Source organism: Rhinatrema bivittatum, chromosome 4, assembly GCF_901001135.1.
Source record: "Rhinatrema bivittatum chromosome 4, aRhiBiv1.1, whole genome shotgun sequence".
Classification (NCBI taxonomy): domain Eukaryota; kingdom Metazoa; phylum Chordata; class Amphibia; order Gymnophiona; family Rhinatrematidae; genus Rhinatrema; species Rhinatrema bivittatum.
This window is the reverse complement of record NC_042618.1, coordinates 477634250-477659447: the sequence shown is the minus strand read 5'-3', so window position 1 is coordinate 477659447 and position 25198 is coordinate 477634250. Positions and strand designations below refer to the sequence as shown.

The 25198-nt window shown below is 49.0% G+C and overlaps 1 protein-coding gene across 4 annotated transcripts in view; it reads left to right on the top strand.

The window, feature by feature from the left end:
• Nucleotides 1-25198, top strand: part of SYN3 (synapsin III) — a 387951-nt gene that overhangs the window by 340617 nt on the left and 22136 nt on the right. For all 4 annotated transcript variants that reach the window (XM_029597328.1, XM_029597325.1, XM_029597326.1 and 1 more), the window contains exons 9-12: nucleotides 1676-1818; nucleotides 6814-6888; nucleotides 9586-9688; nucleotides 24589-24723. In XM_029597328.1, coding sequence (XP_029453188.1) covers nucleotides 1676-1818; nucleotides 6814-6888; nucleotides 9586-9688; nucleotides 24589-24723 — 456 coding nt within the window. The remainder of the gene's footprint in view (nucleotides 1-1675; nucleotides 1819-6813; nucleotides 6889-9585; nucleotides 9689-24588; nucleotides 24724-25198) is intronic.

Sequence of the window (25198 nt, the reverse complement as noted above, 5' to 3'; positions counted from 1 at the left end):
CAGAGTTACGCCCCAGGTAAGTTGATGCTTTGAAGGATCCGGCTAGTCGAGCTGTAAGATGTGTAGCTTGGCCCATTTCCCAGTACTGAGAACTAATAACTTTTTTACATCTCATCGCAAATGACTGCAGAGTCACTCCGCAGCAGCTCTGGCATGGCCACAAGGTGTTGCTATCTAGATTTAGTGATTCGTTTACCGAGCTTCTTTTAAAGCTTCCTACTTCCAGCCTACGGTCACCTCGAAAGGAAAGGCCCAGGAGATCTCAAAGCTCACGACCTGCAACCCGGTTTTAGTTGGTCCTTTGAGAGGTATCACAGCCTGCTGTGACTCCTCAGTACAATTAACGAACTCATCAATAACAATTAGTTAAAAAGTCGGAATGAGACATTCCACATTCTCCACTCATGAATGCCTTCATAGGGCCTTGTGGAAGGGCTTCTTCTTCAATGTGAAAAGGTAAGAATGTCCTTTATATTTGCATTTCTGGGGAACGCGTCCTGCGCCATGCTGTAAGCAGAGCAGGCACAGAGAGCGGGACTGTCTGTTTATAGAGCTTTTCTCAGACCCAGTGCCACCCCTTCAGGAAAGCACAAGGCCTCTAGAGGACACGGGAAAATGGCTGAATAAGGACGTCTCATTGGAGCTGGAGCCGTCACGTTTTCAGCTCCTGTTACTGTCCGGTCCTTCCCGTGTTCATTCAGTCCCCACACCCAGCAGTTAGGACAGTGATAACATTACGAGGCAGGACAGGGATTGTTTGTTTAATGGTAAAGCTCTTTCTTCTAAGGCAGAACATTTGAATTTAAATGTTTGACGTAGCATCTTACAGCCGTACTATTCCAGAAGGAGCTTTAAAGATGAGTTACTTAATGCATGAAGAACCGCAAAAGGAGAGTAAAAGAGCAGGCATAAGGAAAGAGATAACCAGCATGAAAAAGGAGGTGATGATGCCTGTGTACGAATCGTTGGTGAGGCCTCACCTAGAATATTATGTCCAGTTCGGGAGGCCTTCCCTCCAGGTGGATATAGAGAGAAAAGGGCCACCAAAATCCAAAATGAGGTAGGGTCTGTACCAAAATCAATAGGGAATGAGACTTACAGAGCTAAATATGTGCTCCCTAGAGGAGAGGAGAGATGAGGGAGGGGGGGTCATGTGGAAAGGGGGGGATATGATCGAGACATTCATATACATGAAAGCTATAAATAATGCACAAGAGGCAAACCTTTGTAAATAGAAAGAATGCTCTAGAACAAGAGATTTCACTGGGGTGGAATTGGGAGCAGGACAGGGAGGGTGAATGTGAGGAATGGCCCTCGCAGTGGAGGTGACAGAGAAAAATGGTAACAATTCAATAAACCTGAGATAGCGAGGGGAAAGCCAGAGATCAGCTGGGGATCTCTGGAATTGCTCCAGGAATGACATCGGGCAGGCTATGTGGGCCTTAGGGTGCTTCTTTGTCAGCAGATTCTCTGTTTCTAATTAGTACTAACTTGCAGTGGAAATAAAACACAGGGAAGTGAATTGATTTCCCTGAGATACCAGCTAGTCAGTGGCATAGCCAAGGTTAGAAGCAGAAGCCCTGGGTGCTTGCTGCTAGATTTCTACTCCCCCTGCCTATGTACAGATTTGCATATCAGGTGTTGCCTTTCTTTTCTTTTGCATGGACGGCTTCAGGTGAAAGTCGAAAGCCACTATGAGTTCCAGGATATCGCCAGCCTGGTGGCCATGGCTAAAACCTATGCTACCACAGAGCCGTTCATCGACTCCAAGTATGACATCCGGATCCAGAAAATTGGCAGCAATTACAAGGCCTACATGTGAGTGCCCCTTGTGTTAATGCAGGTTCCAGAGGTGCACGTAATTTACACTCATATTCTGAGTCCGATAGGCTTCTCTCACCTTGGCCCATGATTATAGACTGCATCTGTCCTGTTCCCATGGTATAAATCAGTTTGCCGGCCTTGCATTCTCTGTTCTGATTGGTTGTGCCGGTCTTCAGAAAGAAATGAACAGTGGGATAAACTCTGCTCCTTCGACTTGTGCCAGTAAGTTTTGCCCACAGAAAATACATGTTGAAGTGCACATAGAAAGGTGCATTTGGATGAATGCTCCAGCCTATGAGGTTTTGCTCGGCTGTCCCACACACGGTGTCAGTTCAGGGATTTCTGCACTATGCTTGGCACAGAGAGAAAGCCAAATCTCCAAGGCAGGAAAAAGAAAGTAATGAAGAAATAAGTTTGTTGGATGTGACCTGCCAAAGAAGCAGTGTTACTACTTTTGCACAAAGCACTGAAGAGTTAAAGGACTGTGGCTCAGGGAGGAGCACAGAAATGTATTTATTTTTTTGCTTAACACAGTGTTTTGGGGACTGAGAAAAAAATTAGCTTTAAAAAGTTTGTGTACAAGTAAGGAGAGAAGCTCTGCTTGCTTAGCAAGGGAACAAAGTGAGTTAGTTGCTGGACAAGCAGGGTTTTTTTTTTAACTTTTTCACAGAAAAAAAAGAGAGAAAAACAGTTTGTGCAGACTGTGTTTGAACAGGGCATGGCCCCTGCAGAAAGTGAAACTGCCAAAGTTGCTAATGCGTTTGTACGTGGCGTGACCCTTCTGCAGCAAGAGATGCTTTGCATTAATGCTCAAGAAAATCAGCCTTGTCTGTGGGAAAGCGTGACCGAGCGAGAAATGCAAACTCTGCTTCAAAGTCACAGGAAGGACAGAGGCAGGTGCAGGAATGTGCCATAAAGCATCAGACTGCTTGCGCATGTGCCTGGAAGGAACGGGAAGTAAGAGATATGCCAGGCAAGGGCTCACTGCATCTGGAAGCAGAGGAAGCCTAGCAGCTGTATGAGTTACCTGACTGGTGCTTTATCCTTCAGAGGGACAGTGGTGCAGGAGAAGAGAATAACAGCAAATGTAAGAGGAAAATCTGGCATGGAACTAGTGAACACACCGCTGGGACAGGTTGTGAAAGGCAAGGCAGAATTGCAAGAACAGGCAGAGCTGAATGGAAGTAAAAAGAATGAATGTCAGGTGAATGACCCTGCACTGACTGTGACTGCTGTACAAGAGAGCTCATGGTGGAGCTTTACAGCCTGGCCTGAAAGAGCCAACGCAGATTGGCCAGTAGGAGGCAGTATAGAGTGGTCTGTTGGGAGCCGTCCAGACTGACCTGAGGAAGGCAGCACGAAAGATCCAGGCGCAGGCACTGCAGAGTACCCAGGTGCAATTACTGCAGAATGGGCCAGAAAGCAGCGCTGCCGCTGAAGATGGCGCAGAGGAGTCGGAAGATGCCATAGTTAACTTGGGAAAAGAGTGAAAGCCACCACAGGAATTACCAGATAAAGTCCAGAGAGTCCGGCCGGGGAAGGAGTGGAACCCAGAGTAACAAAGGGGCTTCTTTGAAGGACTAGGGGTGGACACCGGGCAAAGGGCACAGTGGGTGATTGGTAATGGTGGTATCTATAGTAAGTGGAGAAGAGCACAAACCTGTAGCCCCCTACCCTGAGTCCAGCTGGTAGGATGCCAGGAAGAGTGAATGGAGGAGTGGGATCCAGGGTGCGTGACGATGCTCGCCCCGATGGGTTCCAGCTGAAGGGGAGTGGGCGTACTATCCCCCCTTAACCTGTGCGGGGGCCAGGCTAGGTGCCTGATGCCACCAGAGTGGGGGAGCACTGGGGGGGGGGGGGGAGCAGGATAAGAGGCAGAGCCGGGCAAGGAATGGGAGGCCCTGCACCTGCAGGAGAGGGCAGCTCCTGGCGAGAGGGCACCGCTAGACGGTGGGCAGTCTTCTGGTGCTTGGGTGCTGAGTATTATAATTAAGTTGAAAGTTGCATGAAGAAAGCTGGCGTCAGTAGTGAGGTCCTTGCCTCCAGCCTATGAGGTTTTGCTCGGCTATTCCTCAAGGAGGTCGTTGCCACCAAAATAATTCTCGCTTCTCCTTTTTTTTTTTTTGAAAGAGCCGTGCGCAAACTCCCCAGACGCCCCCCTCCCCCGCTTTCCTTCCACTGCCTCCCTCCTGCCCGTTCCCATCCTCTCCTGTGCTGAGGTGGAGATAAAGGCGTCCCCTCCATTTTCCCCTTCCATATCTTTCTCGGAGGACCCTTGCGGCGTTGGAGCGGGCAGGGTGCCACTCGCGGAGCGGGTGCAAGCACACAGCCCCCCCCCCCCCCCCCCCCCTGGACTGGGATCTCCGCTCAGCCCTTTCCACATGCAGCTCACCTGCCAGGCTCCGTACAGGTTCCCTGCTGGGTATTTATATAACTTAAGGCCCCGTCTCAGACAGACTCGACCACGCCGTCTGAACGGGAATAGCGAAGTCTGCTTTTTATTTCCCGGGATTCTCTCTGCTGCGCCATGGCCTTCCCGGGCACATCCTCTGGCTGAACATCGCATCCCCCCCCCCCCCCCCCTTTTCATATTCTGGAAAAGAAACGAGCGTGTCTGAAGCAGCCTCGACGTCAATGTGGCAGAGGCTGAGCGGGACGGTGCTGGCTCTGCAGAACAGGGGACCGGCAAGGGGAGGGACGGAGGCAGGGGCGGCTGGGACATAGGAAAAGAGAGGGGGGGGAAATAAGACTGGAACGGCGCAAGAGAAAGAAAGGCGGGTGAGAAAAGGAGAGACTCCCCTTCCAAAGCGAAAAAAAACCCCATATTACTTCATGCGAAAGGATAAAATGAGCCCCGTGGACTACACTGAGCAGGAGGAAGAGGATTCAGGGAACTTTATTGGCAGGACAATCTGTGCAGGCGCCGCCAAAATAACACAGAAAGCAGTGGAAAAGAAAACCAGCAGCGACTTCTTCTCCAGGGGGCTGATCTGTTGCAAGCGTTTGCTGCGGGCAGTGAACCCATCCAGCTGTTGACGGAGCCGGACACGCCCCAGCCGCAGACACCAAGGAGGAAGCTGGGGTGTTTGTTCTGAATTCAGAGGAAAAGCGGCAGGGGGGGTTTCTGGGAAGAGTTAATCCATGGGCCCTCGTCAGCCAGGCCGGAGACGCGAGTCCCCGAGGAGCACCTGCCACGCAAGCTCCAGCTCAGAAGGGGCAGGCAGAGCCAGGCCGGGTTTCACCCCCAGCGCCTCCACCTCACTGCAGGCTGGCCTCTGATTTCCAGGCCGCAGACGCGAGTCCCCAGGGAGCACCTGCCACGCAAGCTCCAGCTCAGAAGGGGACAGGCAGAGCCAGGCCGGGTTTCACCCCCAGCGCCTCCGCCTCACTGCAGGCTGGGCTCTGATTTCCAGGCCGGAGACGCGAGTCCCCAGGGAGCACCTGCCACGCAAGCTCCAGCTCAGAAGGGGCAGGCAGAGCCAGGCCGGGTTTCACCCCCAGCGCCTCCACCTCACTGCAGGCTGGCCTCTGATTTCCAGGCCGGAGACGCGAGTCCCGGGGAGCACCTGCCACGCAAGCTCCAGCTCAGAGGGGCCAGGCAGAGCCAGGCCGGGTTTCACCCCCAGCGCCTCCACCTCACTGCAGGCTGACCTCTGATTTCCAGGCCGCAGACGCGAGTCCCGGGGAGCACCTGCCACCAAGCTCCAGCTCAGAAGGGGACAGGCAGAGCCAGGCCGGGTTTCACCCCCAGCACCTCCGCCTCACTGCAGGCTGACCTCTGATTTCCAGGCCGCAGACGCGAGTCCCGGGGAGCACCTGCCACGCAAGCTCCAGCTCAGAAGGGACAGGCAGAGCCAGGCCGGGTTTCACCCCCAGCGCCTCCACCTCACTGCAGGCTGACCTCTGATTTCCAGGCCGCAGACGCGAGTCCTGGGGAGCACCTGCCACGCAAGCTCCAGCTCAGAGGGGCCAGGCAGAGCCAGGCCGGGTTTCACCCCCAGCGCCTCCACCTCACTGCAGGCTGACCTCTGATTTCCAGGCCGCAGACGCGAGTCCCGGGGAGCACCTGCCACGCAAGCTCCAGCTCAGAAGGGACAGGCAGAGCCAGGCCGGGTTTCACCCCCAGCGCCTCCACCTCACTGCAGGCTGACCTCTGACTTCCCTTGGCGACAGTGTAAAACCAGGACTGGGTCAGCGCCTCCGGTTGACTTGAGATGAGGTGGCAAACCCTAATCTGTGGCCTTGTGGTTCCAGTTTGTCTGACAGAGGGCTACAGATCCATTGATGCCGGGGAAGGGCGTGGAGGTGGAGAGGAGAGTGCATGGGGTGTCCATCCTGTAACCTCTCCCACCCCTTCCAAGCCTCACCACTGAAACAGCCTCCTCTCCTTCTTCACAAGGCTGCTACAATGATCCCCTTTCTCTCTTTCAAGCCTTTATTCTGCCTTACCTCCTTGCTCCCCACTCCTGCTCTCGTTACGCAGGGTCTGCGCCGCGTCCTGGTCCAGATCCCAAGCACAGGACCAGCGAAAAGCCATTGCCAGTCTCCCAGCTGCAAGAAGAAGAATGAATCACAGCAAAGCCAAACATTACCCCGCGTGTACAGGTTATTCTCACCCCTGCCCAGTATTTATAGTGCAAGGGGGGAGAGCGTTTCACCTATTACAGCTCCAGGAGAGTCTCCGAAGGCAAACTGGCAGATCTGAGCTTGTAACCCGTAAACGTCCTCGTGCGCATCCCAGCTCAGGTGCAAGTGCAGGGTCTGAGCTGTGAGCTGAGGATGGGCCTTGTACGATATTGTTTGGGGGGGTGGGGGGAGGTTAATGCCCTGACACCTGACCCCCCTCACTGGGGGTGCAGCCATGTAAACTTGGCGTTGATGTTCAAATCCATTTCCTTGATTCGCAGTCGGAAGGAGGTGTTGAGAAGGGGGGAGCAGAGGCATGGCGCCCGGGGCAGGGCTTTCACAGTATCCTCTTTCTTCCCGCAGGAGAACCTCCATTTCTGGAAACTGGAAGGCAAACACGGGTTCTGCTATGCTGGAGCAGGTTGCGATGACGGAGAGGTAAGGCCTCACCAGAGAGAGGGAGGGAGATGGTTTGTGCACCCTGGGCAGGGTTAAACCTTAGCGCACTCTCCCCCCCCCCGATCCCATCACCACCATCATCCCCCCTTCCTCCTTACTCTTCCTAGGCGGCAAGCTGACCCGAGGCCCGGTTGCTCTCGCACCCCCCGCATCAAGGGCAGCAGCAGCAGCAGCAGCATCTCCCTTGTCAGTCAGGCTTCAGCCTCACTCAGAGGCCCAGCGACGCCTGTCATAAGGCAAGAGGTGGTCTCCAAGGCACAATACAGAGAGGGGTCTAGGAGCAAGAAAGGTGATCCGGGAGCAAGCAATCAGGAAGCAGAGCAGAGCATCCAGAAGCGAGGAAACAGGAAGTCAGCCTCTCAAGCTGCTGTGACGAGTGGCCGCCCACCTTACAGACTGCTCCTTGCTGGCGCTCCACCCAATCCCCGTCCTGCGGAGGTGCTCCTCGGTCCTTTCCTTAGAGCCTCCAGTATCTACGTGTTTCCTGTCTCCCTTGTCCCTCCCTGCTTCTCCTGTGGGCCCATCAGTTCAGATCCTGGTGCTCCTGACACTCCTGTTCTGCCTGTGCAGAGTGTGCACGTTCTCAGCTCCACCTCCTCTTCATGCTCTGATTGTAAATAGGAAGCCCATATGGAAGGAAGGGGGGAGGGGGCTGCACCCTGGCTCACAGAGAGTGAAGCTGCGAGGACAGCAGGAGCCGGGACCACCCATTTGCTTTGGAAGATGCAGGAGGCTGCAGGAGCTTGGAGGCAGTGAGGAGAAGCAAAGGGGCAGCAGTGGGAGGAGCAGAGCTGAGAATGAAGGAGAGAGCGCACCAAGGGGACTCTGCTCCCACTCTGCAGCTCGCCACGTTACACAGCCACATGAGCTGCTTAATAGGCCCATGTATATGTGACACTTGTAAGGTCCAGATGTGACATTAGATCACATTGAGATGTAGTAAAATGTCTAACGGTGATCAGTACACACAGCTGAGAGAAGAGGAATTTCACGCCCATTCTCCTTTCTGCCACTCAGTGGTCGACCTTCAGCAAACTGATGAAGTTTCTTGGTTTCCAGTTCGGGGTCTGATTCACAAAGCCTTTTCTCCCAGGCTATGGCTTGCTAATCAGGCCCGAAGCTTGACAGTGGAGGGAAATTATCTGCCTGTGTACCTCGTAGTATGAATATTATAACTGCGGACTATGTAGTGAGAGGCGAGGATAGCATTTTGAGCCCTAAGCTATTTAAAGGGTAGCCAGGACTTTTGCAGCCTCTTGTCTTTCTTTCCCTGAGATCATAAGGTGATTAAATTTGAATTAATGACTGGAGGGATTAGGAGGTCCATATTCAAAAGCATTTATCTGGATAATGCAGAGGTTTATGTCAGGTGCAGACATTAGCCATCTTGGAAGCCCAGACCAGATGTATTCCATGCATTAGGAAAGCTGGAAGGAAGGCTAAACGACAGCCAAAAGAACTTTTTTGAACAATTGAAAGAAGGATCCATCTGAGAAAAAGATGAAAAAGCATAAACATTGGCAAGTTAGATGTAAAACACTAAGGCAGGCTAAAAGAGAATTTGAAAAAAAGCTGGCTGTAGAGGGTAAAAACTCATAATAAAAAGATTTTTAGATATATCCAAAGCAGGAAGCCTGTGAGGGAGTAGGTTGGACCGTTAGATGATCGAGGGGTTAAAGGGGCTCTTAGAACATAAGAACATAAGAATTGCTATTCTGGGTCAGACCAGTGTGTTTTAAATTTATGCTGTAATCCGCTTAGCATGGTGATTCGTTATAGGCGGAATATAAATATTTATTTAAAAGACCAAGGATCCATCAAGCCCAGTATCCTGTTTCCAACAGTGACCAGTCCAGGTCACAAGTACCTGGCAGGATTTCAAGGGGTAGAGAGATTCCAGGCTGTTATCACACAATAATAAGTAGTGGCTTTTCAGGAATTACCAGAGGATATGATAAAGGCAGCTAGCATAATTGGGTTTAAAAATGGTTTGGACAAGTTGTTGGAGGAGAAGTCCATAAACTGCTATTAATCAGGTAGACTTAAGAAATAGCACAACTTATCCCTGGAATAAGCAGCATGGGATCTATCTTCTGTGTGGGATCCTGCCAGGTACTTGTGACTTGGATTGGCCTCTGTTGGAAATAGGATGCTGGGTTGATGGACCCTTGGTCTGACCCAGTATGGCATGTTCTTATGTCCCTATGATAGAAGGAGGAGGAGAGATGCACATATCCCAGAGGATGACGGCCTGTGCTACTGCGAGGAGGGGAAATGAGCTCCTGGTCGTGGTAGCTGGGACCTGAGATCTCTCTGGGATGATGCTTACTTCAGTATGAAATCTCTATCTGCAGGATAACTTATGATTTTGAAAAACATTTGATCTCATTCTGGGGTGATGGCAAAACTCTCTGGAAAGCTGGGGCTTTATAGTCGTACAACTCCCAGGTGTTTCCAGAATGGGAGCTCAGCGCACGGGCCAAAAGAAGATTTTCTAAATATGAGAAAGACGAGAGACCCAGAGCAGGACCAGCGTAGGCACGGTTCCCAGTGCGGTCAGGGCCCTGCAGGCCGGATCCAGTGTGCCATCCTCCCCGTGCCCTGTGACCTGGCACGCTACCCTCACGCGCCTCTGTGCCCTGCTATTACGCCCTCTCTTCTTGTGCGATTTCACAGGTACAGGCTCTGGGTGGATTCCTGTGCAGAGGTGTTTGGCGGACTTGACATTTGCGCTGTGAAGGCCGTACACGGGAAGGATGGGAAGGATTATATTATCGAGGTGAGCCGTAGATGGAGAATGCTGCTTGAATCGGCTTTTCTGTTATCTGTGAAATTCTGTGGTTTTTTTTACCTCTGTTGTTCCCTCTGCTTGTTAATAAACTTTACCAATAAAATCCCTGGACACACAAAAACACAACATGCAAGCATTTTGCGCCCGTGGAATATGTAGGTGCAGATGGTAACACAATGGCTCAAATAAATGCAGATACACACTAAGTAAGGAACACAGTGGCCCACAAAGCACAAGGAGAAGCACAAAAAAAAACACATCCCAGCAAACACACAGAGCAACACACAGACACACAAGTATTTGTAGGCAACACCCAGGACCAAGGACCCCCAGCAGCCCTGGCCGCCCTCAGCTGCGGGGCTTCTGCCAGAATTGCAGGACACATTCGTCTCGGTCTCGGACACTGAGCGCAAGAAACGAATGGTGGGCCTTGGAAAGAGCAGGCAGGGTTAGAGGGGGGTGGCGGGATACTCTGAAGATCATGGGTGTGCAGCTGAATGGAGGTCCCCCACATCTTTGGGGGGGATCCCTTCCTCTTCCTCTATTCTTGGGGGGGAGGAGACCCTCCTTCCTGCACAGAAGTGACAGCGGGGGAGGAGAGAGGAGGAATCTCCTGGACCGCACACTTGTCCTGTCTGAGCTGTGGCTGGCCCAGCAGCATTCGTGGCACGAGAGAGCAGACTCGGGGCTCATGCCCAACAGCAGCCCAGAGGGTGCGAGGAACAGAAAAGAAATTGGCCCCACGTGAAGAGCAAAGTTGATGGAGGAGAGTTCCATCTTACGACATTCAACATGAAATCGTTTTCAGATGGAAGCGCTAGAGGAAGGCTCTCTTATTCTGTTTCACGAATGGCAGGAGAGCCACCTGCTCGGCTTCGGTCAGATCTGAGTGAGGCGTAGGGGGTAAACGGACCCCACCTGCCAGTGATCCAGTCCACACTTCCATGGCGACGTTTTCCACAACGAGAGGACAGATCCTTCCTCAGAATCTGATTTAAATATTAAATATTGAATGTCAAGACAGCTCTTCTCTTGTTTCATTATGTATCTCACTTCCCATTGGCCAAACAGCGAGGATGAGAGGCAAGGTCAAAGGGTATTACAGAGGTGCTGGTCAGGAACAGAGAAAAGAGTACCCTGACCCTGGACCTTTAGCCAGACTCCTGCTAATGCTGAGAACCGGGGAAGGTCAGGGTTCAAGTGCCGCTGCCACTCCTTGTGACCTCGGTCAAGTCTCCTCACTCTCCGTTGCCTTAGACTGTGAGCCCTCTGGGGAGAGGGAAGAACGCACAGAAACTCAGCCTGAGCTAAATCCACATCAACCAGAAGAAAGGGAAGCACTCGCTCTCACGTAAAGCAGAGCAAGGAAGAGTTTGGAGAAAGGTGGGAAGAGAGACGGAGAAGAGGGGGGGCTGGAAAGAAGGAGGGGAAGCAGAGAGAGGTGGAGAGAGGAGGTAGAAGTAGAGAATGGCGCGAGAGAGAGAGACAGGCTAGGGGCCAGATGCAGGGGATAAACAGGATGGAGGGATGGGCACAGGCTGGAGGGAGAGAGTGGTAGAATGTGGGAAAGACTGCAGAGAGGTGAGGAAAGGAGAAGGAGAGAGTAAGCACGTAAGGCCATTAGTGTGTGAGAGAGTGCACAAGAAGAAGGAAACAGAGAAAAAGTGACGGTGGCAATTCTCTCTCTTCAATCTCCACTCTGCAAACCAACCAAAATCACTTGGATAGGACAGCGGCAGTAAAATGAGGTGACTGCAACTTCAAGAGAGAGAGGAGAGAGCAGGATCTGAAGTAGAATTCAACGTTTAGTCCTCCTTTCCTCTCCTCTGTCTGGGCCTGTTTCCCTCTCATCCACCTCTCTCCCAGGTTGTCTCTGTCTCTTCGTAGCCTTTGTCAATGCATTTTGGCCTGGTGGCTCTTGCAGTGCCAGAGGAGAGAGGAGAACTGCTGATATCCCCTTCCTCGGCGAGGGTGCATCTGGTAGACATCCTCTTTCTTATCTCCTGGGTTCCCTTCTCTCTGCTCCCTGCTCCTCATCTTGTTCAACGCCGAAGACTTCCATGGAATCGTAGGAGTAAGAATTTCTCTATTGAAAAGTCACAAAAGATCACTTACAGTTGGGAGTGAGTGAGAAGCGTGCGGAGGCCGTTTTTAAGGGCCATCTTAACTGAGGAATTTGTACAGGGACCAAGCTCAGTAACTGGGGATTAAAGTTTGGTTTCTTAAAATCTTCTCCTCTGCCTCCATTTCCCAGAGATGCCCGGGTAGTTCTGCTGAGGATTCCCGGAGTCACCCAGGCCAGGGGTGTTATTGGAAGAGATGGGATGATAGCGAGGTCACGACTTCTGTCAGGAACTTTATAAAGAATTCAGCATGGGACTGTTTAAACGAGCAGTGACACAGTCTGAAGCTATGTGTGGCCAACCACATCCTCCTACTCAGGAAAGCTACAGGAAACCTCATGGGGCTATCAGGGGACGACATCCCAGCTCCATGGGCCCGCCCTGGAGATTGCTTCCCAGTGCTCTTCCTGCCCGCACGTTATCCTCGCCTCCATGGCCTCTCTCCTTCCATGCCCTCATCAGGAAACTGTGCGCTCCCTTCATTACTTCCATATATTGCAGCAGGACTGCCGGCCAATCTTGTACTGCCTGGGACGATGGAAGGTCCTGGCTTCACTTATACAACCAGCGGAGAGAGAGTCTGCCAGAGCGCCACGCTTGCATGTTTGTAGGGTCAGTAGGAGCATCTCACTGCCTTCTGAGGACGCCAGTGGAGAGAGCTGGACAGGAATTCCAGAAGATGTGGGATAGGCACAGAGGATCCTTAGCTGTAGGGAAGTGCATGTAAAGCCAGAAGTTAGGTGGGGTTTGGTACTGCAGGACGTAGGGGAAGTGGGCTCAGGATGATCCTTGCGAACCTTATCTGCCTCCTCCGTATTCCGTGTTTCTGCTCAGGAAACCGACGAGATACCTCCCACACGCTTATCAGCTAACAGAAAACTATGAATAAATAAAGCTCATTCGCAAAAGAAATACCAAAACCAAAAATATAATAAAGACAGAAAAGTAAAAAAAGAGCATTTCTGCAAAGGCTGTGTCTTATGGACGCGTCAGTAACGTGACGCCGAGAGCGCTGCTCAACGCACCTGGCAGGGGACAGGGAGTCAGCGGATCGGCTGGCAGTTTCCCGTCACCTCTCATTTCCGGACGGCGATATTTTTCCCTTCAGCATTCTTGTTTTACACTAGTTGAAAAAGTGGCACCTGAGACTGCAGGTCAGAAATGTTGAAATTGTTTTGTGTGAATATATATTGTACAATATATACTCACCAATGAATAACTTTTAATTGAACACTTAATTAAATCTGCAATACACCATCTCCTGTTGGTTTTCTCCTGGGACCCACCTCGCCTCATGGGGCCCATCTAGAGTCTCTGCCTTTGTATATCTCAGCGCTTATCCGTACAAGTCTGACCGGCTAGGTTTAGATCTGCCCCGATAGCAGATAACAACTGATCCAAATATCAGCAGTTAGCCGCATAGGTTATATGATTCACTCACTCAGCCCCAATCCGCCCCTGTCCCACCCACAACTTATGCAGCTAACTTGTTAGCCAAGGGGACTTATATGGCTAAGCGACAGCCGCTGAACGTGGACGCATATTCAGTGGCCACTACTTAGCTGCATAAGTCCTGCTTATCGACTAAATGGCGCTGAACACGCTTTGAATATTGACCACGGCGCACGCACAAGAAATCCCGATATTTTTTGCATTATTCTGGCTTGTAGCTCACAAATTTTGAACTCAGGTTATAAACGTTGCAGAAAAGAAAGTGCATGTGCAGATAGCTGTTCCAGAATTGGAGGGAGCATTGCTTGTGTGAGTCCTGCGAATAGTGAAGATACATGCAGCGAGCTGTAGGTTCCCGGCCTAGGCAGTCTTGGTGAATCCTACTTTTAGTGTTTCCAGTTGGTGATATCCCTCGCTGGTAAATGTGGAGAAGCAGCGTTCAGGGCGTATGACGAAGGTTAACATCATAAACGCTGTAGAATTAGAATTTAGCTAAAAGTTTAGACAAGAAATAGAAGCTTAAAATAAACCGACCTCCCCCCATTAAACCTGAAACTGCAGTGAAATATTGGGAAGCTGTTGCGACCTTTCGTTAAGGATGTGAGGGAAGGATGAAGCTCCTTCCGGACCCTAAGTATCCCTTCCGGGTACAATTCCTAACCAGGCACCCTGAGGGTTATCTCCGCAGCTTTCCCAGCTCCAGGTAACCAGAGGAGCAGGAACTCAAGGAGAGGCCGAAGTCTGCCCTGACCTGCAGGGCGCTGGATTCCTAAGTGCTTGCGGCGGCAGGACGGTCAGCGGGGAGAGGAGGAAGATGCAGATGGAAAGTCCTGCTGCCTGGAAGAGTCATTGTTCTGCTGCTCTGGGAAGAGCAGTCCTTGTTAGGGAGGAGTTTAATTGGAAACGGAAGACTCCAGCACGCTAGGCCTGAGGACGCTGCGGTCCTGTCCTCAGAATGGAAGGCGGCAGAGCTTTTTGGCATGTTGTCTGCATGAAGAGAGAGGGCTGGAGCCTTAAAAGTCACAGTCTGGGAAATTGCCGCGCACGAACCCTGCATGATTCCTTCGCACATACCCTGGCCTGTCCCACTCCCAGCGCAGTCTGATCGCTCTTACCTGCTGCTCTAGCGCCTGAGGCTTGGACCTGCAGATCTCAGAAGATCTCCGAGAAGTCCCAGGATGGAATTGATGGACGCTGCTGGCCGCCTGTGTCTTCTCTGAACGAGCACCGGAACCTGACTTGACCTTGAGTTCCGGTTACCGTGTGACCTTGAGAGAGCTCAGGAGGAGGGGCGTTTGGCCTAATGTACTTCACAAGTTCTATCGTCTGGAACCTGGCAAAATCACCCCATTAGAGAGAACCAAATTTGCCTATAAAACCTAGGCTCTCTTGTTTCTGTAAGTAATCTTGTGATATTGGACAGAAGAGCCATAGAAATCATTAGTAGCGGTGCTGTACAATTGCGAGTTTTCTTATTTTACCTGGACAGGGAAAGGCAAGATGTCCTATTCGAGTCTGGAGATCGGGGACTGGCCTCGGGCTCAGTGTTTCCCAGGTTTGTGGCAGGATGAGCCCACGCCACTGTTCTTGTGAAGGTGCAGGGTTGCCCTCTGTTGAGGCAGATGTGCTTAGACACCAGCAGTATTCACAGCTTGCATTATCTCTGGCCTCCTTATTCAAAGCGTGTGAATTCACGAGGAAGAACCAGTGAAGGACAAAAGGGTACTGAGATCCTGCCTTCTCTGTTTGTTTTATATACAAACAAAAGGCTCATTGTTCAGACAAGGGTACAGAGAGGATCCAGATGTCAGATTCCCTATAAGAGCAGATGTTTGCCAGTTGTTCCCCGGTGGTGTGTTTCACCCTGTGTTCTCTATTGCTATTCCTATATTGGTTACTTAATGTCTCTCCACCATTCTCGCTTTTTTTTACATTGATAATGCATTAAACCCAATAATATTTAAAAAAAAAAGCAGTTAGGGCCTGAATCAGTTAAGGTTTTTTCCTGTTCTATCTTTACGTGCAAGAAGCTTCAGGCATCAGGACCCTTTCAGGACAAAGCAATACCGGCACGTGAGAAACGGGCCCTCGTGATCGAGCTCTTGCTTTCCTAACGCCCGCCTCTCCCGGGCACGCGATGCAGGAGGCCTGCGAGCTGCGGCGTTAAAAAGGAAGCGCTGGGGGAAATTGTGCGTCCCTAGGGTCTCCTCGGCCCCGGGCGCCAGGAGACGTGGCCGTCAGTGCGGGTTAGGAAAACGGACGCTCAATGCGAGTCTCCATTTTCTCCCGCTACCGGCACAATATACAAGGCCTGGACCGCGTATATTGTGGGCGTCTATTGGGCTCCCAGAATTTTATATTATTTTGCACGATGCTGCTTTCTGTGGTTCCTCCTACTCTGTATCGCGACGATCCTAATAGGAGGACCCACAGGAAGCAGGATTTTTGTTTTTTAGGTTGAGCTCTTGAGCGTGGCATGCTTTAACACCAGCTTCCAGGCTCAATGAGCGCATTGGCCACGTGGGACGTTTTTGAATCGCGGGGTAATAGCTGATAGCCTCGTGTCATTGGAATTTACATGTGATGAGCATTATTAGCGACGCGCGTTTTGGATGCGCTAATCCCGGTATTGCATCGGGCATAAGTCTGGCACGTTCAGCACGTGCGTTCAGTGGCGCAGTGACCTCAGCACCTAATATTGCATCGGCCTGTTTGTGTCCCTCCACAGCGTGCCTGTCAGAGCTTCTGATGATGGTGCAAGCTCGTATCTATGGTTGGATCCTCTTCTAATGATCTCATACTGTATATTCGCTGTAAAAAATCATTAGATCAGGCAATTTCTAACAACACAGAGAGAATCTTACTTTATCTGTGTACAGACCATGAGAACAGAAAGCATGTAGGTTTAAGAACATACCTAAGAAGCTGCCATACTGGGTCAGACTGAGGCTCCATCAAGCCCAGCGTCCTGTTTCCAACAGTGGCCAATCCAGGTTACAAGTACCCAAATATTAAAAACAGCCCATACTACTAATGCCAGTAATAGCAGTTTATGGGCTTCTTCTCCAGGAACTTATCCAAACCTTTTTTAAACCCAGCTACACTAACTGCCTTAACCACATCCTCTAGAAGTGAATTCCAGAGCTTAAGTGTTGCTGCGATTCTGCTCGTGGGAAGGTCCTATGAGCGGCCTCACTCACCAACACCACCTCAAGTCTTGCCACCATTGCCCCGCGGCAGGAGAAACATCGCTGACTCCCAGTGCCAAGCAGCCGCTGCCTGCTTCCTGTGCAGCCACTCTCCTGCCCGATGCTGATCCTGGTTCCTGCGTGACCTGAAATGCTGCCGACATTCTCCGATGCGGCGCGTGCCCCTGCTGGAGTTTAATGGGACCGTGGCCCTTCATGATGATGTCATCACCTCGGGTCTTTAAAAGGCCACTTCTTCTGCTGCTCCAGGCCTTGTAATGTTATCGGTCCTTCAAGGCCTCCTGTTTCTCGTAGTCTTCTGTTCATGGGCTCCTGGTTCCTGAGTCCAAGTCTTGTTACTGTATCCAAGTCTTCAGAGTCCTGTCCAAGTCTTCGCCGCTGGTTTAAGTCTTCCGAGTCTCTTCCGAACTCGGAAGAGACTCTTCCGAGTTCGACTCTTGGAACTCGGAGTCTCTTCCGAGTTCCAAGTCCAAGTTCCTGAGTCTGAGTTCTGAGTTCCTGAGTCCTGTCCCTGGTCTCTGGAGTCCTTGATCCACCATCTGCCTGTTCCAAACCCAAGTCCTCATCTTGTTTGTTTCAAGCCATGCTTCGCCTTTTTCATATCCAAGTCTCCAGCATCTTGTCCACGTCTCCAGAGTCACCTTTGAGTCCCCTACATCCGTCTGTCCTCATGCTCAAACCACTTCCAAGCAGCAGTCTGAAAGGGCTTTTAGAGTGGCCGGAGGGCTACCCCAGAGACCAGCATGAGTTGCTGGTTCTCAGTTCCTGGAGCATATTGGATGGCCAAGTGTTCCTGTTCCAAGTCAAGAGTGTTCATGTTTCAGCCAGCCCGTGCCCGGATACACTCGCCCACCAACAGCGTGGACCATGGCCAGCCCTGTGGTTGTGTCAGTCACGTCACAGCACAGGGGCTCACGCTCTTGAGCACGTGTCCGTGCACATAACAATTATGTACTGAGTGAAAGAATTTTCTCCAATTTGTTTTAAATGTGCCACTTTCTAACTTCATAAAGTGCCCCTAGTCCTTCTGTTATCCAAAAGAGTAAACAACCAATTCACATTTATCTTTTCTAGTCCACTCGTGATTTTGTAGACCATTATATCCCCCCTCAGCCGTCTCTTCTCCAAGCTGAAAAGTCCTAACCTCTTCAGCCTTTCCTCATAGGGGAGCTGTTCCATCCCCTTTATCATTTTGGTTGCCCTTCTCTGTACCTTCTCCATCGCAACTATATCTTTTTTGAGATGCGGTGACCAGAATTGTACACAGTATTCAAGGTGTGGTCTCACCATGGAGCGATACAGAGGCATTGTGACATTTTCCGTTTTATTAACCATTGCCTTCCTAATAATTCCTAACATTCTGTTTGCTTTTTTGACTGCTGCAGCACACTGAGCCAACGATTTCAATGTGTTATCCACTATGACACCCAGATCTTTTTTCTGGGTGGTAACTCTTATCATGAAACCTAAAATCATGTAATTACAGCATGGGGTATTTTTCCCTATATGAATTACCTTGCACTTTTCACGATAAATTTTATCTGCCATTTGGATGCCCAATCTTCTAGTCTCGCAAGATCCTCCTGTAACTTATCACTATCTGCCTGTGAGGTTTAACTACTCTGAATAATTTTTTTGTCATCCGCAAATTTGATCACTTCACTCATAATTTCCCTTTCCAGATCATTTTTAAATATATTTAGAAAGCGCAGGTCTAAGTACAGATCCCTGACACACTCCACTGATCCCTGACACACTCCACTGTTTACCTCTCTCCATTGAGAAAATTGACCATTTAATTCTACTCTGTTTCCTGTCTTTTAACCAGTTTGCACAAAATTACATTGCCTTCTTTCCCATTACTTTTTAATTTTCTTAGAAGCCTCTCATGAGGGGCTTTATCAAACGTCTTTTGAAAATCCGAATACACTGTATCTACTGGCTTACCTTTATCTAGATATTAATTAAATGTAGCAGATTTGTGAGGCAAGACTTCCCTTGGGTAAATCCATGTTGGCTGTGTTCCATAAATAATATCTGTACGTATATTCTGTTATTTTTTTTCTTTAGAATAGTTTCCACTATATTTCCCGGCACTGAAGTCAGGCTCACTGGTCTATAGTATCCTGGATCGCCCCTGGAGCCCATTTAAATATCAGGGTTACATTGGCCACCCTCCAGTCTTCAGGTACAATGAACAATTTTAATGATAGGTAACAAATTACTAGTAAATGATCTGAAATTTAATTTTTGAGTTCCTTCAGAACCCTGGGGTGTATACCATCTGGTCTGGGCGATTTGCTACTCTTCAGTTTGTCAATCTGGCCTACTACATCTTCCAGGTTCACCATGATTTGGGTCAGTTCATCTGAATCATCACACTTGAGAACCATCTCCAGAATGGGTATCTCTCCAACATCTTCATTTGTAAACACCGAAGCAAAGAATTAATTTAGTCTTGTATGATGGCCTTATATTCTCTAAGTTTTCCTTTAACCCTTCCATTATCTAATGTTCCACCCAATTCCCTTGCAGGCTTCCTGCTTTGGATATATTTTAAAACGTTTTTATTATGAGTTTTTGCCTCTATGGCCAGCTTCTTTTCAAGTTCTCTCTTAGCCTGTCTTATCAATGTTTTACATTTAACTTGACAATGCTTATGCTTTTTCCTATTTTCTTCAGATGGATCCTTCTTTCAATTTTTGAAGGAAGTTTTTCTGACTAAGATAGCCTCTTTCACTTCACCTTTTAATCAAGCTGGCAGTCACTTGGCCTTTCTTCCACCTTTCTTAATGCGTGGAAGACACCTGGACTGCACTTCTAAGATGGTATTTTAAACAATGTTGTACACTTTTAAATTTTGTAGCTGCAACTTTCAGTTTTTTTCTGTCTTCCTCATTTTATCAAACTCTCCCTTTTGAATGTTTACTACCATTAAGAGAACACATGGAGACAACCTGCACAGAGGTAGTGACTTCCCTTAACAGAATGCATGGTGGTAACCTGCACGGAGTGGCCTTGGCTGCCATAAGCAAATTGCTGGGCAGACTGGATGGACCATCTGGCCTTTTCTGCCATCATTACTATGTTACTGTGTTTTATATATGTTAGTGTTAGAGCTGCAGATTTACTTATTGTCCCCCTTCCAGTTATTAGTTTAAATTTGATCATGTTATGATCACTGTTGCCAAGTGGCCCCACCACCGTTACTTCTCTCACCAAATCTTGCATTCCACTAAGAATTAAATCTAAAATAGCTCCCTCTCTTGTTGGTTCCTGAACCAATTGCTCCATGAAGCAATCATTTATTACATCCAGGAACTTTATGTCTCTAGCAAGTCCTGATGTTACATTTACCCAGTCAATATTGGGGTAATTGAAATCTAGAAGAAGAAGAAGCATGAACCTTGCACATTCGCAAGTAACACAAAACGCTGGTGCAGGAGAAGTCTTAAACCACCATTTTAGGTGTATTTTAATAGTGAATCCAGATAATACAATATAGTATTGTTTCTATTGGCAACTCAATAGACTCAAACAAGAAGATATTAAACAGGTCCCCCGACACGGTCCCGTGTTTCGCTGGGCTGCATCGGGGGGGACCCAGGGTATATTCAAATCTAAAGAGTAAACACAAAGTTAAGTCAGAATGATGGAAACAGTGGCTACATAGTAAAACCTATTCGACCATGTACATACCTCTGACGTCATACCCGGAGCGCGCAGGCTCTCACAGATGTGGGATATTTAAACATGAGAAAAAGGCGCGAACGCGGCAACTCTCGCGAGAGCTGTCAAAAACCCTCCAAATCTCGGCAGATCCGTCCCTACTGTGGCCATAGACAGACCTCAATAGAAAAGGTTCCACTCAATTTCTTTATTAAGACCATGGGGGGCCACCGTGTTGAGCATGAAGATCCATTTCTGCTCCCTGCGACCGAGGATCGAGGGGTAGTCCCCGCCCCGGGAAGGGCGGCCCACCACCTCGAGAACCGTGAAGCAGAGCTCAGAAATGGAGTGGCCACATTCTGTCCAGTGGGTGACTAAGGGCTCATCTACTCTATGTAAACGGATGTTAGAACAATGTTCTATCATGCGAGTTTTTAGCATACGCGTGGTTTTACCCACATAGAGTAGAGGGCAAGGACATTTCACAGCATATACCACGCCTTTAGTAAGGCAATCTGATGTTGCCCGTAATTGAAACAGGCGCCCTTCCCGGGGCGGGGACTACCCCTCGATCCTCGGTCGCAGGGAGCAGAAATGGATCTTCATGCTCAACACGGTGGCCCCCCATGGTCTTAATAAAGAAATTGAGGGGAACCTTTTCTATTGAGGTCTGTCTATGGCCACAGTAGGGACGGATCTGCCGAGATTTGGAGGGTTTTGACAGCTCTCGCGAGAGTTGCCGCGTTCGCGCCTTTTTCTCATGTTTAAATATCCCACATCTGTGAGAGCCTGCGCGCTCCGGGTATGACGTCAGAGGTATGTACATGGTCGAATAGGTTTTACTATGTAGCCACTGTTTCCATCATTCTGACTTAACTTTGTGTTTACTCTTTAGATTTGAATATACCCTGGGTCCCCCCCGATGCAGCCCAGCGAAACACGGGACCGTGTCGGGGGACCTGTTTAATATCTTCTTGTTTGAGTCTATGGAGTTGCCAATAGAAACAATACTATATTGTATTATCTGGATTCACTATTAAAATACACCTAAAATGGTGGTTTAAGACTTCTCCTGCACCAGCGTTTTGTGGTAATTGAAATCTCCCATTATTATTGCACTTGCAAATTGGTTTGCTTCCCTGATTTCTCTTAGCATTTCATCATCTGTCTGACCATTTTGTCCAGGTGGATGATAGTATACTCCTATCACTATACTCTTACCCAACACACATGGGGTTTCTACCCATATAAGCCCGAATTTTGGAAGCCCAATGCACAAATACAGGGGGTTAAGAACATAAGAACATGCCATACTGGGTCAGACCAAGGGTCCATCAAGCCCAGCATCCTGTTTCCAACAGTGGCCAATCCAGGCTACAAATACCTGGCAAGTACCCAAAAACTAAGTCTATTCCATGTAACCATTGCTAATGGCAGTGGCTATTTTCTAAGTCAACTTAATTAATAGCAGGTAACGGACTTCTCCTCCAAGGACTTATCCAATCCTTTTTTAAACACAGCTATACTAACTGCACTAACCACATCCTCTGGCAACAAATTCCAGAGTTTAATTGTGCGTTGAGTGAAAAAGAACTTTCTCCGATTAGTCTTAAATGTGCCACATGCTAACTTCATGGAGTGCCCCCTAGTCTTTCACGTGGCTGGGCCCTGCGCACGCTGCATATATTTTCGAAAGGGCCCAGCCACACGTGAAACCCCCGATATGCGCAGAGGTGCCGGGGCTGAAGAAAGGGTCATGGTGGGGGGTGGGCCAGGATAGTGCCCGTAGACGCTGTCCCGGAGAAGCACGCGCCGGCTGGCTGCCGGTGCCTGGAGTTTACGTCTGCTCCTGAGAAGCAGTAAGTATCAAATCAAATAATTTGGGGATAGCTAGGGTAGGTTTAGGGGTCGGGGAGGAGAGGGGAAAAGATAGGAAGGGTAGAGTTAGGGAAGTTCCCTCCCAGTCCGCTCCTTATTTGGAGCGGACTGGGAGGGAAATCGTCTAGGCCCACTTGCGTCGCCACACGTATTTTTCAAAAATCCCCTCCCGCACATGCGCACATGGGCATTAAAATCCGGCGTGCATGTGCGCACAGGATTTGTATTTTATAACATGCGCATGCTGACGGCTCACACATGGATGCGCACGCATGCCTTTTAAAATCAACCCCGTAGAGTCTACTGAGCATTTAGTCTCTTGCAGGATGTTTATCCCGTTGGACTGTGTGCCATCACGGACATAAAGTGCCACCCCGCCCCCAAGTTGATCCTCCCTATCATTGCAGTATTACTTGTACCCCGGTATGGCACTGTCCCATTGGTTGTCCTCCTCCCACCAAGTCTCTGTGATGCCCATTATGTCAATCTCATCATTCGCTGCTATACCCTCTAACTCTCCCATCTTACTTCTTGGACTTCTGGCATTGGCATGCGGACATTTCATAGTGGGTTTTTTGTTTGTATTAACAAACCTGCTTTTCAGTTGATGGGGATGTGAGTGTACCCGGGAACAGTTATCCCGCCCGGTCCTCCTTAAGGCTGAATCCCGCAGGGAACCCTGGGTGAAGGGAGGAGCCCCTCACCAGTCCTTAAAACCTGAGGGCCTGAGAAGGTTAGGGAGGCCCAGGTTATGCAAGGACCACGTATTTATAAGGCTGGTGAAGCTGAGCTGCATTAGCACGTAGCCTGAAGTAAGGTGAACCGCACCGATTACGTGGATGAAAGATCAGGTAGACTTTGGCATAAGGGCCACCATGGAACTGTTTTTGGTTTGTTTGCTGAAGAGCACTGCTGACTTTAAACTGAGGGCCGCTGGCCATTTTGTTCTTGCACTGTAAATAAAAAGCACTATGACCCAGGCAGAGTGTCCAGGTGCCTTCCCCTGGCTGTGACCCAGCCACCAACCGCACGCGCTACCACAAGGGATATCATTGGCTGGGCCCAACCTATGGAACACGATGCCACCCGAACTCAGATTACAGAATAATCTCAAAACTTTTAAGAAAAATCTAAAAACATGGCTCTTTAAAAAAGCCTTCACTAAAGAGTGTGGAGGGTAGAGAATGAAAGTACAGGGTAATGCAGATGAGAATGAATTTACTCAATCCTACATTTAAGAAGTAATATCTCAAAGAGATAGTAACTCAATAATATACCTGGACTTGACCAACATTACTCAAATAATGATTTTATTTATGAAATTGTAACCGAACTTTATTGGCACCTGTTAGAATGTACGATATCCTACATTTACTTACCTTAGTCTATGTGCCTATTTGTAAACCGTTGCGACGGTATAGAAAGGTTTTTAAATAAAATAAATAAATAAATAAAATTTGGAATCTTTATCTCAGGTGGTTCGTTACGTACAGGCGCCTGGATTACTTTTGCTTTTATTGGAACCTCACTGTCGGGATGCCCTAACTCTCCTGTTTCATTAGTAACCTTCGGAGATACCTCCCTCCGAACCTTGTGCTGCTGAGCGACTGTCGGCTTTCCCCCTTGTTTTATAGTTTATGGTTTATTATTCTTTATATACCGACATATCGGGGTTCCATCATATCGGTTTACAATAAATAAGTATCAGGAGAAAAAATGACACATACATTAATTAAAAATTAAAATACAAATCAGCATAGTAAAATAACAATAAATAAGTACTCACATTCTAATGCTAAAACTATAATAAGTACTTACAATAATTAAAAAATGATTATATTACTCTATGCTAAAATCAGTATAAATAAATATAAAACTATTCTAGTTTAAAAGCTGCTCTATCTCCTTTTTAAAGGTTAGCTCCAGCAGCCTGGTTCCACTCTGGTTAAGGTGAAGCCTGTCCTTTTGGAAAAGGTTATTTATATCTGTCTACAGATGTACTAATACCACATATTTAGACTCCCATAGAGGAATGTCTATGCATTCACTCTCTCCTCAGGTTACAGTCATACGTTTTCCTCTGACTGATCTGCATTCTCTCTTCAGGTTATGGACACCTTCCTTCTGACTGTTCTGTCTCCTCCCTCAGGTCATGGACACCTTCCTTCTGACTGTTCTGTCTCCTCCCTCAGGTCATGGACACCTTCCTTCTGACTGTTCTGCTGTCCTCCCTCAGGTTATGGACGCCTCCTTCCTTCTGACTGTTCTGTCTCCTCCCTCAGGTTATGGACGCCTCCTTCCTTCTGACTGTTCTGTCTCCTCCCTCAGGTTATGGACGCCTCCTTCCTTCTGACTGTTCTGTCTCCTCCCTCAGGTTATGGACGCCTCCTTGCCTCTGACTGTTCTGCTCTCTTCCTTCAGGATATGGACACCCCTTTGCCTCTGACTATTCTGCTGTCCTCCCTCAAGTTATGGACGTCTCCTTGCCTGTGATTGTTCTGTCTCCTCCCTCAGGTTATGGACACCTCTTTACCTCTGGTTTGCTTTCTCCCTTCAGGTTATGGACAGCTCTATGCCACTGATTGGGGAACACATTGAAGAAGACAGGCAACTTGTAGCCGACCTGGTGGTCATGAAAATGGCACAGCTTCTTGTTACAGGATCACCTGTCCCCTCTTCTCAAAGGCCTTTTGTAAGTACCAGCACAGTCAAGGGAGCATACTTGGTAGGGAACAGTGTACCAGTGTCTGGCAGTTTTTAACCAATTCTTGCAAAGACTGGAGGAATATACTAACAGGACCCTTGTAAAAGAGTGGCCTTAGCACCCGCTTTAACCTGTGTGGGACCAGGCATCTAGCCTGGTCCACCTTAATAGCCATAGAGGGAGAGAGCCCATGCGGGCATAGAATGGGAATAGACAGGAGAAGGCAGCTCGTGACACATCTCTGACCTAAGGTGGAGCTGTAAGTTATACCGCTGGAGGAAAGCAGATCGCAGTGTGAAGTTGTGTTATCGTTAAGAAAGAAGGCTGGAGTCAGTGTGGCTTATGTCTGCAGCCTAAGAAGTTTGGTTATCCCACAACCCTGTTTTCAAAGAGTTTCTACAGTTCCATGCCCATGGCAAATATTTTATGAAAACAGACTCTTAAGTCATGTCATCTGACAGCA